A 15,580-nucleotide genomic window follows, 5' to 3' on the forward strand; every position below is an offset into this window, starting at 1 on the left:
TTATTACTAGAGCAACTATGTCTCAAATACCAAGCAGAGCTATTTTTGAGTGTTGACACTGCAGTTCTGGTAATCAAGCTCAACCCATTAAAAGTGCTGAATTCAATTTCTGAAATTGATCTACATAACTGCTGCTGTAGGCCAAGTGCTTCAGTTCCTCCCGTTTTCCTTTTGTCAGTACAGACAACACACAGTTATTCAATGGGGCTGAGTACCTGAAGGAGAAGGCTGTCCTTTTACTACGCCATTTTTAGTTTTTTCTTCAGAATTCATTACTTCTTTGTAGATGAGTTCTGGAAGACAGAATTGCAACAGTCACAAACAGGAACCAGTGCCTGTGATCAGGAACAACAAGATCAGGAAGCAGCAGCCCTCCTATCGGTGCAGTATAGGTGCAGACAACCCTACGTTGTCTTCATGAGTCTGACAGCTCTACTTGCCTAAGACCTCACTCTTCCATTCCTTCCTCTGTGACCACCTCTTTTTGGAGCTGAATTGAGACAAATCAGGTTAAGCTATAACACATGAATTGTTTAATGCTCCACTGCCCAAAAAATGAAGCAGCAGAGTAATATAGCATTATCAAGTATAAGAAAACCTCTGATCTATCATCATGCTACACAGCACTCTCTTCGGCAGATGATCAACTTAAATTTCAATGTAGTACTGTAATCTGCACTCCGGAGTTCATGTTAACCTGTGCAGATAATGGTGGTTCTCAGGACATTCCTTGGATCTTGTGTTCTCATTATGAAAGCACCAGTTTGCTGGTTTCACTTCTTGCTGTGATATGAATTCTTTTAGCTTTAGAGATGCACTTGGTATTGGGACATAGCTTATTTGCCACAGAAATACCCCTTTCCATATAATCCTAAATCGTGATTACCTTTCCATTCCTCGATTGTATGTTCCCTTTCATCCAGCTGTTTATCATATATCTGGGGAGGTGGCTGCAAGAGAAATAAAACGATTTATCAGATTGTTCTTTATATTGCAAATAACTAGGAGTAAAGATAAATCCTCCTCTCCCTCTTTATAATCCATCCCGTTCATGCAAGAACACATGAACCATATCTGAATATTAAAGGAGTTAACAGTTCTGGAAATCAACACTTTATATAGAAGAAAACGCAATACTTCTCCCTCTTCCTCTTTTAAACAAGAGGCATAGTCGCAGTGCAATAAGACCCTGGTCAATAACGCCATCATTCTGCTTGCACTGAGCCCAGAAATCGCACACACGGGTTGTGTACTGCTCAGCCACTTGGCCAGCCCAGCACCTTGGATTTCCTAGAGGGGGAAAGCAGAGGACGCTTGGTGAAGGCACGGAAGCCCCAGGGGCTAGGAATTTAAGGAGGAGTTGCAGGAGCTGTCTGCTGGCTCTTGGCTTTTGGCAGCAGCGGTGGGTGAGGCCTCAGAGCCGCTGTCAGGCACAGTGACAGCCCTGCTGCTTCTGTGCCAGATGGAAGCCAAGCAAGTCAACCAAGCTGGACAGGAATATCCTGCAAGTACCTTCCTCTCTAAAGCTTCAGTGAGGTTACCCACAGTACAGGCTGTGGGTAAAATAACCCCTACCAAGCGTCAACACTCTCTTACACCCTCCACTGAAAACGGGGTATTTCTCCCCTAGCCAGAAATAACAAGATTGGTTCCTTCACTGCTGTACTTCTCAAATGCACAAATTACAGAATCGAAGGCAATGAGTGATCAGATGCACATTCCTGGTCTCAGCTCACACAACCACAAAATCCTTGGCTTATGTCTCCCCTAATTTATTTCAGCTATGTCTTAAGCAGGCATAATTGGGTAACAGTCAGGAAGAAAAGCTTCAGTCATTATTTCCTACATCAACACATTCTGGAAAGCAAAGCATTTTCCAGGGAGAGAGCCCAAAACAATCTCGCTCGTTACCAAACTGCTAGTTACGAGGAAAGCAACTGATTGAGGGTGAGCACCCAAACTCTGTATTTCACATGCTGTGGGATGCCAGAAACTGCACCTGCTCGGAGCATCCCGCTGCGGTGCCGGTGTTCATACTGCAGCCTGGTACGTGTGAGCCAGGAGAACCCACAGCTGTGAGATGTGTCACCGGGATAACAACACAAATAAGTGCCTCTGCTTCTCACAGGCAGGATATGTGTGCTACCTCTAAAGCCTGCGCAGAACGCAGGTGAGGGGAACTCATGAGGTTACGTGGCTACATGCCAGGCCAGCACCCTCTCCCTGAAACAGCAAAGCTTCCCCATCTGAATTTCCTCATTCATTTCCTAAATCTTTAGGACTCGTTCAGGACATGTTCATTGATTCTGAGGCACAGCGCTGAGCTGAGAATACCACAGGAGCTTGAGGAATGAAGTTTTCCTGCAATCCTCATTAATGTTAACAAGAACCACTAAGCTTAATGCATTACCATCAACCTAAATAATCCCCTTCAGGCTGACTGCTTAATTTTTCCTTTTTTTTTTTTTTTTTTTTTTTTTTAATTTTCTTTTTAACCAGCTTCTAAAATTAGAGGGAAGAGGAGATGTTTGTGATGCAGACACTGTCACAGCAGTGAAGATGACAGAGCAGCTGTCATACCTGGATCCTCCACTGGCACCTGACTTCAGGCTTTACTTGGTGTAAAGGTTAGCCTAAAAATGACTTTCCTGCCTAACTCAAATGGCTGACAAAATGACCAAACTCATCCTGGTTCATTTTCTACACGGATACAGTTGCAGTACTATAGATACTCTAACACATCCTTCCTACAGCACATCCCAACTGAGAATTACATGCTAGTTGGTACATGTTTCAGAAAAAGTATCATCAGGCTAGCATTGAAACAAAGCAGAGTAAAGACCAGGCCTGTGGGTGGCAGCATCTAGCTTTTTTTTTTTTTTAAACTGTTTTCTCCTCAAATCAAATTGATTTGTAGGCAATTGAATTTGCAACAATAACAAAGAATACGGTCTGTATGTGGATGCAAAAGAGAAAGAAGGAATGGTATTTTTCTTGTACATATTAATTGCTTGCTGTTTCAGTGGTTCTCAAGTTCTAAATTATACCAATTTCTCACGTATTTTTGCAGAGTGTTTAACTTTCACTGAATGTAACAACAACAACAAAAAAAAAACATCAGGAAATACACATATGGGTCTTTTTCTAAATTATAAAAAAAGGAAAAAAGGCAACATTCTTCAAGTGGTCACACAAACAGGAGATAACTGGACTCACTGAACACCTTTCTAACATCCAGGAGGAAAAGCTTCTCACCAGGGTGAAAAAGCAAGACATATATTGAGGCTGATGAATTCTTACTTCACTAAAGCAACATGGACTGATTTGCGTACGACTGCTAGGAAGTGAAGGCAATGGGCCTGAGCTCCCACATGAATAAAGCAGCTCCCACATGAATAAAGCAGCTCCCCTGCTACCCCTGCCTCTGCGGAGCTGGTGTCAGCACAGTGCAGACCATAGGATGAGCTATTTTTAGAAAGCTTGGCAGGAAGAAAGCTTGCTTCTGCATCTGTTCCTGGCTTTGCAGGGTCTGGAGCAGAGGACAAGGCAACGACAGAGCTGGCCATATATAAAGAGCAGAGGCACCAGAGGCTTAGGTCCCCATAAAAGGTGAATATAAACATTCTTTTGTGCTTTGCTACACCTTCAGCTGTATTACTGATAACATTTATACATTTATTTTTGCAGTGCAAACAAGTACACCAGGGTGCTGTCAGAAGAGGCTTGAAGTCTCTTTGGCTAGAGAAGAAAACATCAAGGGCTCTGCATTTCACCCAGTACTGCCTGGGGAGCCCACAGCTGGCTGGCTCTGGGCTCAGGTAGGGAGGCAGCAGAAGTGATGCCTCTGCCTGTGCTGCTTGGAGCCTACAGAGCCTTTTGGAAATCTCACTCAGCCTGTAGTTTGCATCAAGGAAACAGTGGTCAGCTGCACTATAAGGGTGCCACGCAGCAAGAGTTGAGGTTACATGGCTGCATGCAGACAAGAGAACAGCTTGCAGGTATGTTCCAGCAAGCTGGAAAATGTTTTAATTTGGTTTGGAAAAGGAAAAAAAAAAAAATAAAAAGAAGAAAAAAAAAAGAAAAAAAGGAAGAAAGGAAAAAAGATATCTTTCTTCTAAAACCACTAGTTCCCACTGACAATAGCAAAGACTGCTGCAGTAGCTCTGTTCAGCTTCCATAATTAATCAGCTATAAATGGATAGATGTTGCTGACTAGAGAAAATATCTGTACCCATGTACAAAGCAAAGCTGCAAATTTCTTTTGTGAGACAGCAGATGTGCAGCATTGACCTCTGAGCAAAAACCCAAACCCTGCAACTGATTGCTAAAAGACCCAGTGGCAGATCACCAAAGAGTTCGGATACATCTGAATAAATACAGGGCTAAACAAGAGAATACCAGAAAAGCTGCACAGCCTGACGAACCTTGATTTTGCCACTGAAACATCACCTATAGTAAAGGTGACACTGAAGAAAAACCTTTGAAATGTTTTTTGCCAAGGTCACAGAGCTCACAGGTAAGTAAGAGAAAGGTGATTTGTTTCGGTCTTTTTATTTTGGACTACCTATGGCACCTGAAACTACTTTTGAACAGGTTGTATTTAACAGCTGGACACAGATTGTTTATAGACAAATGCTGAAACGATAAAACAGCAGTTTCTTTTTTGGATGGAGAGGATCTTGGGCTGAGATCCACCAACCAAGCTCTTCTCATAACCACTGTAGGAAATGACACCACAGTAATAAAGGGTAAGATGCAGCAGCTCGGCTTACAGAGTAAAATGAATGATATTTCACAACTCAGCCCCTCCCTCAGGGGTGGTTCTAGATGCAGACATATCCCAGTGTAACCAAGTCCTATGAAAATAAATCCAGTGAAGAAAGCAGTGTGCGTTACAGTGAAAAGCAAATCCATAAAATACACCACTGTTGTAAAACTCTTACCAATGTACAGAAATGCTTAAAAAGGACACTTTTAACATCTGCTCTCACAGTTTTCTAAGAAATCTCACTTCTAATGGATCCATCAGATAACTACAGATGCAGTTAAATCTAAGTTGAATTTTGGTATCAGCTAAGGGAAAGCAACAGATAATAACCTGCAACAAATTTTAATACCAGATGTGATCCATGGAATGATATGGAATATCCCATTCCATCCATGGAATATCATCCATGGAATGGAGTGATATTGTTCCCAAGTAAGAACCAAGATGAAATCATGCTGATATTCAAGAGATTGCAAAATGAAGTGATTCCTCCATCATTTATAGGTGAAAAGTTTGAAAGATTAAGTCCTAAGCAATTCTATTACCTACGAATGTGATTTGGTACTGATAAGCAACTCTCTTCCCCCTTTGAAATCATCTCTAATGCCAGTGGTAAGGAAAGAGTTAGACTGGAGACCAAGCTGCTCAAGCCAACACCTTCACAGAGAACAAGCAGCACAACTGTTCTCAAGTTCACTTTCAGAGCTGCCCAGTTGGCAACGCTGAAGCTATTTTGAAGCACATGCCTAGGAATTAATTCTACTGACATACTGTGTAAACATTTTGGGATAAAAACAGTGACATGTGTACAGACACCACTGTATAAACATTAGGGGAGATATGGAAACCAAAGTATCAGATTTGGGACTTGCAGATAATCTCAGTGCAGTGTAAGAATGCATAGCAACTTCAAAAAAGGTAGCTGCATAAATGAAAAGTCTCAAGCACAACATTTTCAGACAAGAAAGCAGAATTTAATAAGACATCAGGTAGCTATTGAGATTAGGTACAATAAACACAGTAAGTAGTCTATGTTTGTAGTCGAGGAATGTTAGAAATGTCTTTCTTAAAAAAAAAAAAAAAAAAAAAAGAATAGAGCACTTGAAGGGAGAAAAGGTATCATATATCTCATTTATTCATGCTAATAGTCCAAATATTGTTATGTACAGCTAGATTGGTAACAGATTTCAACAGTTCCAAAAATCTAAGGAATTGACACAATCATAAACGTACATTACCTGTAGAGATATGTTTTTGTACTATTTTAAGACACATTTTAATTGTAAGTCAGAAATCATCTAAGTAACACTATTCAAATGAAATTTAGAGCAATGATGTACTCTTGGGAGAACCTATTGCTGTGATTTCTTATCAAAGTTTCTGTGGCCAGCTGGGTGGGCTGAAAAGAAGCTGACAATCAAGCTTAATAGGTTGGACATGAGAATTTCCTGCAAGTCTGTTTATCCACTCCAAAGATAAGTTTAATAACTGCGCAATGCCTGTTTCTAACTATGAACGCAATTGTTTCAGAGCTGTTGGGGTCTTTGGATATGGTTTGTTCTTTGAACAAGTCTGTGGAGTCACAGCACTGTTTGTGTAGCCTCATGCTGTTATTGAAAAGCAAGTACCACAGTTTCTTCCTCTGCTTATCAGGGAATCACAACATGATATTTAAGGCAGACCAGAAAAGTATGATGCTGTTACATGTCAGGAGGAAAAAGGGTATTGCATTCCTACCACTTCCTATTTCTGTTAGAGTCTTTGCCCATTAGAATGAGACACAATAGTTTTATTGCCCCCAGACAGCCTGTGAAGGACCATAAACTTTTAATAGATGTGTAAAAAGGGATTGTAACTCTCTCGCTAGTCCGCTTTTTAACTGGACAGGGCTATTTTATCTGTTCTTCACACACTCAAAATGCCATAAACCTGGGCAGATGTAGAGGGTCATTACCTCCAGGTGAAACCTGGACACCAAATGCTCTTAACCCTCTTCAGTGCTCTTCGCAGTCTACTCCGACATACACTGACACTTCATGACACTGCAATAGCCCACTTCAAAATGCCCATCACACAAAATGCTTTCTGATACCTCTCTTCTGCCAGGCCTCTGAAGCAAATGAACCTTGCACAGCAGATAACTAGCTGCTTTTGATGAAGACCAGACCTTCAGTCATGTGATGAAAGCCCTCACCCTATGGAGAAGGGCTTATCAAGTGCTACAAAAGAGAGGGTGCAGTAAACACAAGCAGATGCAACACAGTGCAGCACTGTGAGAGGTTCTGCACAACCACGTGAGCAAAAGCATCTCCATTGCTCACTTGACTGGTGCTCTGCTCTCAGTTTCCAGGGCCTGTGCTCTTGCATAGCAATGTGTGAAAGAACAGGGTTGCTTCATGCTGCAAACAATGAAGGAAAACTCGTTTAGGTAGCAGATGCTCCTCCGCAAACTTTCCCTAAGCAAATGGCAAAATATTCTTCTTGGCTACTCCATTCTCTCTCCCTGTCCTCCCTCCAGTCAATCGTTTCCTTGCCTGTCCTCTTTGCAGGAAACAGCTAAGGCCCCTATTTTACCCTCTGGCACCTAGCCCATTAAATGGATGCAAATCTCTGCAGTTCTTCTCTGGAGGCAGGGCCCACCTAGGAGAAAGCAAAGCAAAAGCCGCAGTGTGTACCTGGTGCCTCTCCAACATGGGATGATGCATTGTAAAATCTAGCTTACAGCTCTTCTTTTCCCTTCTCAAACAATAAAACTATTATTTGTAATGTAATAGGCAGGTATATCTCCCAATACAATGTATTTCCTTGTGTAAAGGAAGAGAAGACTGAGATTACTGTAGTACCTATTAAGCTTTTTGATCCCTCTGTCCTGAGAGGAGATCTGATCCACTTCACCTTTTCATCACACCAGAGTGATGCAACTCAACTCGGGTAAGAACCCAGGCAACAGAGATTCGAAATGTTGAGCTTTTCTTGAGTCAGAACCAGACTTTTCTAAAATCTCCGTCTCTAAAGCTTTGTTTTCAGACAGGAAAAATAAACCCGTGCACCTTGGATAAGACCAGTTACAGAAGGCAGGCACTGACTTAAGAGAAGACTCGCTTAATTGTAAAAAACGAAACAAACACACCAAAGAAAAAAACAAAATCATCAGCACTAGGACAGTATGTTTTTTTTGTTTGTTTGTTTGTTTTGTTTTAAGTACAAGCAATTACTGCCTAGCAAGAGTCATGATTACTTCCATGAAAATCCACTAAACAGGCTGGACAAAAGAAAGATCTTGATCCTGACTAACTGCAATTTGTCTAGTGAAACAAAAGCCCAGCATGTTGTAAATGATGTAAATGTTTTTAGCAAAGATCATCTTGGTTTAAAGATAACGCGACAAATGCTTCAGAAATGGCCAACATATTTAAAATAGCATGCCTGAATTTCAACGTGAAATAAGCAAAAGGAATGGAAAACAAGTGTAGAACAGAATACTGAGAGAAAACGCAAAATGCATTAACTGGTTTATCAGGTAATGGAAACAGCAAAGGGTCAAAATAGTCCAATTTCCTGATAATTTAAATATGAGAATACCTTTAAGAGACAGAGAAGAGTTGAGCAAATTCTGCAAAGCAGCATTATTCAGAAAAGAATGACTACTGTGCTCCACACATGGCTTTATTATTATCAAAGTTTGCAAGAGAAAGCACCACAATGTCTATTCATGCACAGATACTGTTCCTCTGGTTGTAAGTCTTCCAGTCAGGGAACACAAGCCATGCCACACAGCTTTGTACACACTGAGAACAGAAATCTTACACTAGCAGACTCACCTCACAGTGATTAATGATAGCATAAACTATTTGTCAACTAATTCCAGTAATGAATGTAGATCTTGAAACTATCCGTGGATAATAAGAAAAAGATGGGGCTAAATGGTTTGAATAAGGGCAAGATCAGGAGGTATGACAGCACCATGCCTGTAAGTAAAAGACTTATCTGAGTTCTTTTCACATCAGAGTAGTTCCTTAATATGGAAGTAATGCACGGAAATACAACTTAATTACCTGTTAATAGAATGAGGCCTGCAAGAGGGACATCATTAAACTGGAACAGGCATGTTGGAGTGTAACAGGCATGTTGGAGTTGGAGTGTAACATATATCAGCATATCATATGCTAGAACCTCAGACTGACTGAACTTTTCAAAAAAAATCAAGTGCACAAAATCGAAAGGCTTTCTAGATAACAGAGCCATCCCCTCTAACGCATCCCTAAGCAATACACTCTGCAAAAAGCTTACACAACGGAAATTTGGTGTTTTTCTTGTGTTTTCCATTTACTCTTCCTTCAAGGTCACTGTTCTTTTAAGAACATACGCTGAATTGGAACATGTCTCTGAACACCAATGACTGAAATTTGCAGGGATCAGGGTCTTACCTGCCTGTTGTGATAAGCAGCATTTCCAAACCTGCTGCAAGATCGGGCTGTTTCCATACACTATTAGGGACCATCTCGGAATTTATACCTATTCATACCACGCCACTGAAGTGTCTACAGATTGCGCTGATTCCTGTTAACAACAACCTGATCAAGGCGAGCAGGGAGGTGAATGAAGCATGACAAGATTGAAAGAAAAATTCAATTTCAACTTCTTTGCCCTCAGTATATGTGGTACCAAACACTGGACTGGGGCCCAGGAAATCACATGAGCCTCTGCCGCAGTTTAATAATATATATTCCACTAAGATTTCAAGATTTTGTATTGTTTTGTTTGATTCTCCTCTTCTGCACATACTTCCTTGAAAATAAATACAAGTGATGCTTACTGTTTATAAGGAAAGATAACTTTTGTTTTTCTTTGCCAGACTGTTATATAGCTAGAAAAAACAGGTGAGCTACTGCTTCAAAATACTCTTCCCATCTTGACTAGAAGAGAGCAGAAAACGGCTTCACGCACTTAAAACCTTTTTTATTTCTTCTATCTATTGTCAGTTAATTATCAAACAGATGCATTGTGTCCCAACAGATGCAATTTCACATGAATCCAGAGACCACCACAGTCACAACATCGTTTCTTATAGCATGTTTGTTACCAAGCTGCTATAAAGCAGAAGGAAAACATGAATCACATCTACATTTTTCAGTCTGAAATAAGGAATCACATCTGACTTACCGCCTCCACTTCTGCTGGGTCATACCAGACGTTAATGTATGGATGCTGTAAGGCTTCATCTACTGATATTCGCTTAGCTGGATCAATGACTAGCATCTTTGATAGAAGGTCCCTGGCTTGGCTGGCTAGAACAATGAAATCAGACAAAAATGGTTATTAGTACAAGAAATCAATGCCACCAGAGAAAGGTGAATTGGACTATGGAATGATCAGATTGCTTCTAGAGATGGCTTACACATACTTCTGCCCCCTGCCTTGCTAGAGCAAGAGCTCTTCAGTAACCACCATTAGGCTGCATTCATTAGAAAGGTGCCAACTTCAGGCCAGCATTGGAGATTTTAATAGACATCAGCAAACCCCTTGTTTAAAAAAAAATAAATCAGCAACTTCCTTTGCTATTGCTACTAGCGCAGTGCTCAAAATAGTTTACTATGTATCACACAACAGAGAACCTGAAATAAAGAAGAATTTAAAACAGGTATCAAGTGCAAAATGTTATTGGGTTTCCCATCTCACACAATCCTGCTATCAAATGAAACTGTTAACATTTTTTACTGAACTACTTAAGCAGGAGGTGGGATGACACAGTGATGCACCAGCAAAACTCTTGTAAGGCACTGTTCCTTGTTCTGACAGTATATCCTTAAAAGGACCGCTCCGTTTGCTTAAAGGCACATGCTTCCTGTATCCAAAAGGTAATATTGCACTTTGTGGTTGCTATTCAGCAGTTCCAAATCCATGAAAATTTATTTGTTCAAATTTACTGGAGCAGAAGTATGGAATTCTGTGCATCCCAAAGCATTCACTCAGACCTTCACTTGGCTCCTTGAGCTGCGACAGCAGCCTTGCTACCAAACAGCTGCTAACAGGAAGAGTACTCTAGGAAATGGAATGGCATCTCAGCTGCAAGCAACTGAAGATCATTACAGGTCACTGTAGGAAGCAACCCAAAGTACTCAAGAGGTGTAAAACAGATACACAGCACAAGTTGGTAGGTGTACTAGAGCTGCAGTGAGAAATCCTTTTTATCCTAAACACACGTTAATCAGTCTTTCTGGTTGGAGATAGAAGTTATCTTGAAGTAAACCATGGTTTCAAAATATGATTAAGGCTATTACAAAACATATCAGTGTATATATCGTAGAGCAGTGTATCTAGTCGCACCAGAATTAGGTTACTGCTCAGCTTTACATGTCGAAACTGAACCATAGCATTTTTCAAAATAAGAAATCCACCTACAACACATATTAAACCTCAGCTGTATCAAGACCATTTTGGCTGCTGTTGCTGATACCTTTCTGTTGTCAAGAAAAGGCAGAGCTACGAGGCAGGCACCTGGCCTTTCTAGTTTAAAAGAGAATTGTGCAAGAGTTGAGGTGTGATGAAAGCTCTCCTTTTCCTTTGTGTTACAAGCTTTAGCAAGAGAATAAATGAATACCACAGTTCCTCACGATACAGAAGTACCATAAAGAACAAACACCATGCAGTTATGCTTGACACATTAATCAGCAACAATGCAGACTTCCTTGGCTGCCCAAGTACCAGGTTCTCCAAAAATCACTTCCAAAAGCTGCCTCTAAGCTCAACATAAAAATTCATTTGCCTCCGCAAATGAATGCATTAAGAAGGAATACTACTAGAGAGAAGAAAAATTGGGAAAATCCTTCCTTGCACTGTGGCTGCTCACATGTTAACTGCGGTCCTTTATCAGACATACCTTTGAGTTTGTTGTGTTCTGAGTCAGCTGGGAAGAGAGAATCTGGAAAAAGTTTGGGGAAGGTGAGGCCAGCGTACTTGGGTCTGTTCTCAACGTAGTTCCGTACCGTCGGCTGCAGCTTCTTCATGAATTCTGGACAGGGCGTTCCCAGCTGCTCGATAACTTTGTTCCACTGATCAATATCTGAACATAAGTAATTAAGGAAAACAAAACACAAACCCCAGTCTCCTGGCCTTTCTACACAGTCACTCCCTGGGAATCCTCAGAGGCGTCCACTCCCTTCATCAAACCTTTACAGCCGCTACCTTTTCGCATCATTATGCCTCCAAGTCCTACTGCCTGCAAAGGGCACGACTCTCTCCCATGTCTATGTTAAGTGAAGGTGTTGTACAAATCCCAAACCAACAAGCATAGGGAAATACACAGACTGTGATCTTGGGATTGTCACCAGCAGCTTGCTCCCCTTCTCCTGCATGCCTGTATGTGGCTTCAGCTGCGTGGGCACAGCAGGGCACGGCGATATAATCGCACGGCCTCTGTGCTCTCAGTGCAGAGCAAGGCCCAGCTGACACAAACCACAGGAAAGGAGCTCTGCCTGGGACACAAGTTGTCCTCTACTCACCTGCTTTATGCCACTATTACTCTCCCGGATAACTTCATTAGTGATAATTGTACTAAACCCACCCATCTGAAGCCCCCCAAAAGCGATTTGTTAGATGTCATAAGAATGTACCGGGACTCACTGTCTGTAGATGAACAATGCCTTGGGCATAGACAGAGCTTTCTCCTTAATGCCACCGCCACGGCTATCTTGCTAAACTGTGACTGACTAATAAGAAACACTAATAAGAAACACGCTTTCATGCTTAGAAACAAATCTTATTACAGGCAATTTGTACTGAGCTTTTTCTTCCTTTTTTTTTTTTTTTCCTCTGTTTTTGTTTTCTCGAGACAACAATTACCCAGCTGATAACTGATGTGAAGCTCTTCCAGCCATGTTCAGAACAACCGCGCCAACAAAAAGGTGAAGTGACTAACTAGAAGGTCAGTGCCATCTCTACATTACTCTTATTCACGGTGCTGAGAATCTGAGGATAACATGAAAAAAGGGAATAGCACATGCAGACATGGGTACATTTACGCTAAGAAATGTGGGCAGGGTGCTTTGTAAGAACATACTGGAAATAAGCTTCTAAGAGACAAGCATCTAAAACATTTCAGTGCAGGAACTGGGTTTTTATTCTTCATGTACATTACTGTTGTCATGACTGTCTTAACTGTGGAGGAGTTTCCCACACACTAGACACAATTCCTCACAATCTAAGAGACAAACCAGGTCCATGAGATGGAGGTAACAGGAGATAAATATGAGGTGGCAAAAAGCAGATTTTTGGTGCAGAAGCTATTTCAGATTTTCAAAGAAGCGTTCCAGCCTAAAGAACCAGAGATTTAGGATTCTTACATACTTTGAAAACCCATCAAAGGGATTTGCTTGAAGTTTCTTACTAAGTTTGGGTTTGCCTGAAATATCTTATTTGAAAAAAAAAAAAATCAAATACATTATAAAATTGAAGCCTTTCTAATCAAAAGCATGTAAAGGGATGAAAGGAATTTAAATGTGCTTTAAAAAGGCCCTATCAGTGTTTTGAATTACTTTAATTCCAACTCAAAAGAGTTGTTAAAAACAGCAGTGGTCTGTGAAAACTTTCAAAAAAAAAAAAAAAAAAGGCATTTATTAAACTAGAAATATTCATGTAGAGCAACCCCCCTCACCCATTCCAAAAGTTGTATGTATCTTGTGTTGTCTGTGAAAACTATCTTGCCCTAAACAGAAAATGAAAGAAATGCAACAACAAAAAAAAATGACAGGTCTATATCTGCTTGAAGAGCAGCCCAAGTACTTCATAAAAAAAAATAAATCAATACAAAGTCACATTTGGCATTTTTGATTTGTACTCCAGTGGCACACTTGCCTGTGTACTGGCTTGACCATTTCAGGGGCAGGTCTTTCTGAGGCACGTTAAACCAGAGCGTAAGCGCGTTGCAGAGCAGTGCAGAGAATACAAAACGGCAGCAGGGGCAGCTGTGCCAGGAAAGCCACGGCTGGAAGCGATACTGTGTGGACTGAATGAAAGCTGTCAGGTGAGCACGGGCAAATGTAGGGCCTGCTTCAAGGCAGCAGTGCAAAGCTTTGCACTTGTACTGGGTGCAAGGGTGCATGAAGAAGGCAACTCCCAGCTCAGCTGGCACAAGGATGGGAGTGCAGCCCTGCAACGTCAGGCATTGGCCACAGCAACCACAAGGATTGTGTTTGTGTAACTGAGTGATCAAAGCAGATAACTGGGCTTCTTCACCATGTCCTGATACACCAGTCACTGCAGCTATTCTTTGCCCCAAAAACAGCATCAAGGAAAACGTATCAACTGTGCACGGTAGCACCTGCACTTGAGAGAGAAGAAAGTATCTAACATGCATTTGTTAGCTGCTGCATGGCACAAACAGCGGCACGAGGATGGCTACACAAAATTACAGCAAAGGAATGGAAGTTTCTTAAAATTTAAGAAATTGAATACAGTTCTGAAGTGTGTATCTTCTGAATTGATAACTGTATTTCTACAGTTTCACCAAAAAAAAAAAAACAACTTGTGAATGAAAAACAAAATTCAGAGATTGTGTTTAAGCTAGCCAGTCTTGAAATAGTAATAATTTTTCCCCTTCTAATATTTTGACTACATGAATTACACTTTTTTTTTTTTTTTTTTGAGTCAGTAATTAGATTCTCCGATGTTCAACAGTACAACTTTGCGGGAGATACTGTTTGAACTAGGATGGTTGAGCTCTACTTGAACAGAACTAACAGAAAATCTCCTGTTGCAAAACTCAAAAACTCATGGCCAATGTCCACAGACCAATCACTGCTTTTCCATGTTACTGACTGATAAAAAGGTCTCTTCTCCAAATCCTTCTCAAACACATCTGTGCACTATCAATGCACGTTACCTACCAAAATGCGATATTTTATATATGCAATATTTTATTGTATTTATAACAGGGCTGTTGAAGTTATGCTGGATTGGCAGTGGTGACAGCAGGAAATCACTGCCCAACAGACTGGAACCCGCCTTCACTTGTCAAGCAGCACATTTATAGTGGTTTTACTGTGCTGGAGCAGGTTTTGCTCTTTCTGGTTTAACATGCTTCTGCTGGAGAGGAGTACAACAAGAGCACATCCAATATTTCTTTTATTTTTAAATGTAAGGACCGTGAACATGACATGGTCACAGGGCTCTTCCTTCACAACAGATGGACAGGGTAAATTAATCTTATTACTGTGTCAAAAACCTCATGGAAGTGCCTGATGAGTTTTTTTCCCTGAATGTGCAGGTTTCACCAATGAAAACTGACTGCATTGCTTAGGATCCAGATTTTTGGTGCACCCAACCTGTCAAATTAGAATAATTACCCTGAACAGCTCTGTATTTCTCCCTCTGACACCAAACTGTAGCAACAAATGCAAAGCTGATAGCTCAATCCACTTTTACCTTTGAAATTGGAATTCTCTCTATCTCAGTCCCCTAACTCAAGAAAACCAACCAAGCAACTTCACTGTGGGATACGTCAGTGCCAGACATCTATTTTTCCCCACAGCCCTGTAATTTACAAACAGATGTCAACACAATTTACAGTAAACACAGAAGAAATACAAAGTGGTAACATTTGACAAGACAAAAAGTATGGGGTATTTTCTGTGACAAGGTGGATGCTTTGAGAAGAATGGGGTATTTGTGAAAAATAGACCATAAAAGAAAACATTTTGCAACTTAAAAGAGGAGTAATCACTATTTATGTGCTACAATAGAGCATATGAAAATAAAAATTGCATGTAGCGCACAAGTAAAATGACTTCAAAAAATCACCACTGATCATTTGGT

The 15,580-nt window shown here is 40.8% G+C and overlaps 1 protein-coding gene across 14 annotated transcripts in view; it reads right to left on the reverse strand.

Moving 5' to 3' along the window:
- The window catches only part of MAPK10 (mitogen-activated protein kinase 10), a 121,702-nt gene that overhangs the window by 8,049 nt on the left and 98,073 nt on the right, over positions 1–15,580 (reverse strand). For all 14 annotated transcript variants that reach the window (XM_084518049.1, XM_084518056.1, XM_084518050.1 and 11 more), the window contains 4 exons: positions 11,649–11,831; positions 9,932–10,056; positions 887–950; positions 216–293 (listed from right to left, as the gene is read on the reverse strand). In XM_084518049.1, the coding sequence (XP_084374175.1) occupies positions 216–293; positions 887–950; positions 9,932–10,056; positions 11,649–11,831 (450 nt within the window). The remainder of the gene's footprint in view (positions 1–215; positions 294–886; positions 951–9,931; positions 10,057–11,648; positions 11,832–15,580) is intronic.

The sequence above is a fragment of the Aythya ferina genome (assembly GCF_964211825.1).
Source record: "Aythya ferina genome assembly, chromosome: 4".
NCBI classification, from domain to species: Eukaryota; Metazoa; Chordata; class Aves; order Anseriformes; family Anatidae; genus Aythya; species Aythya ferina.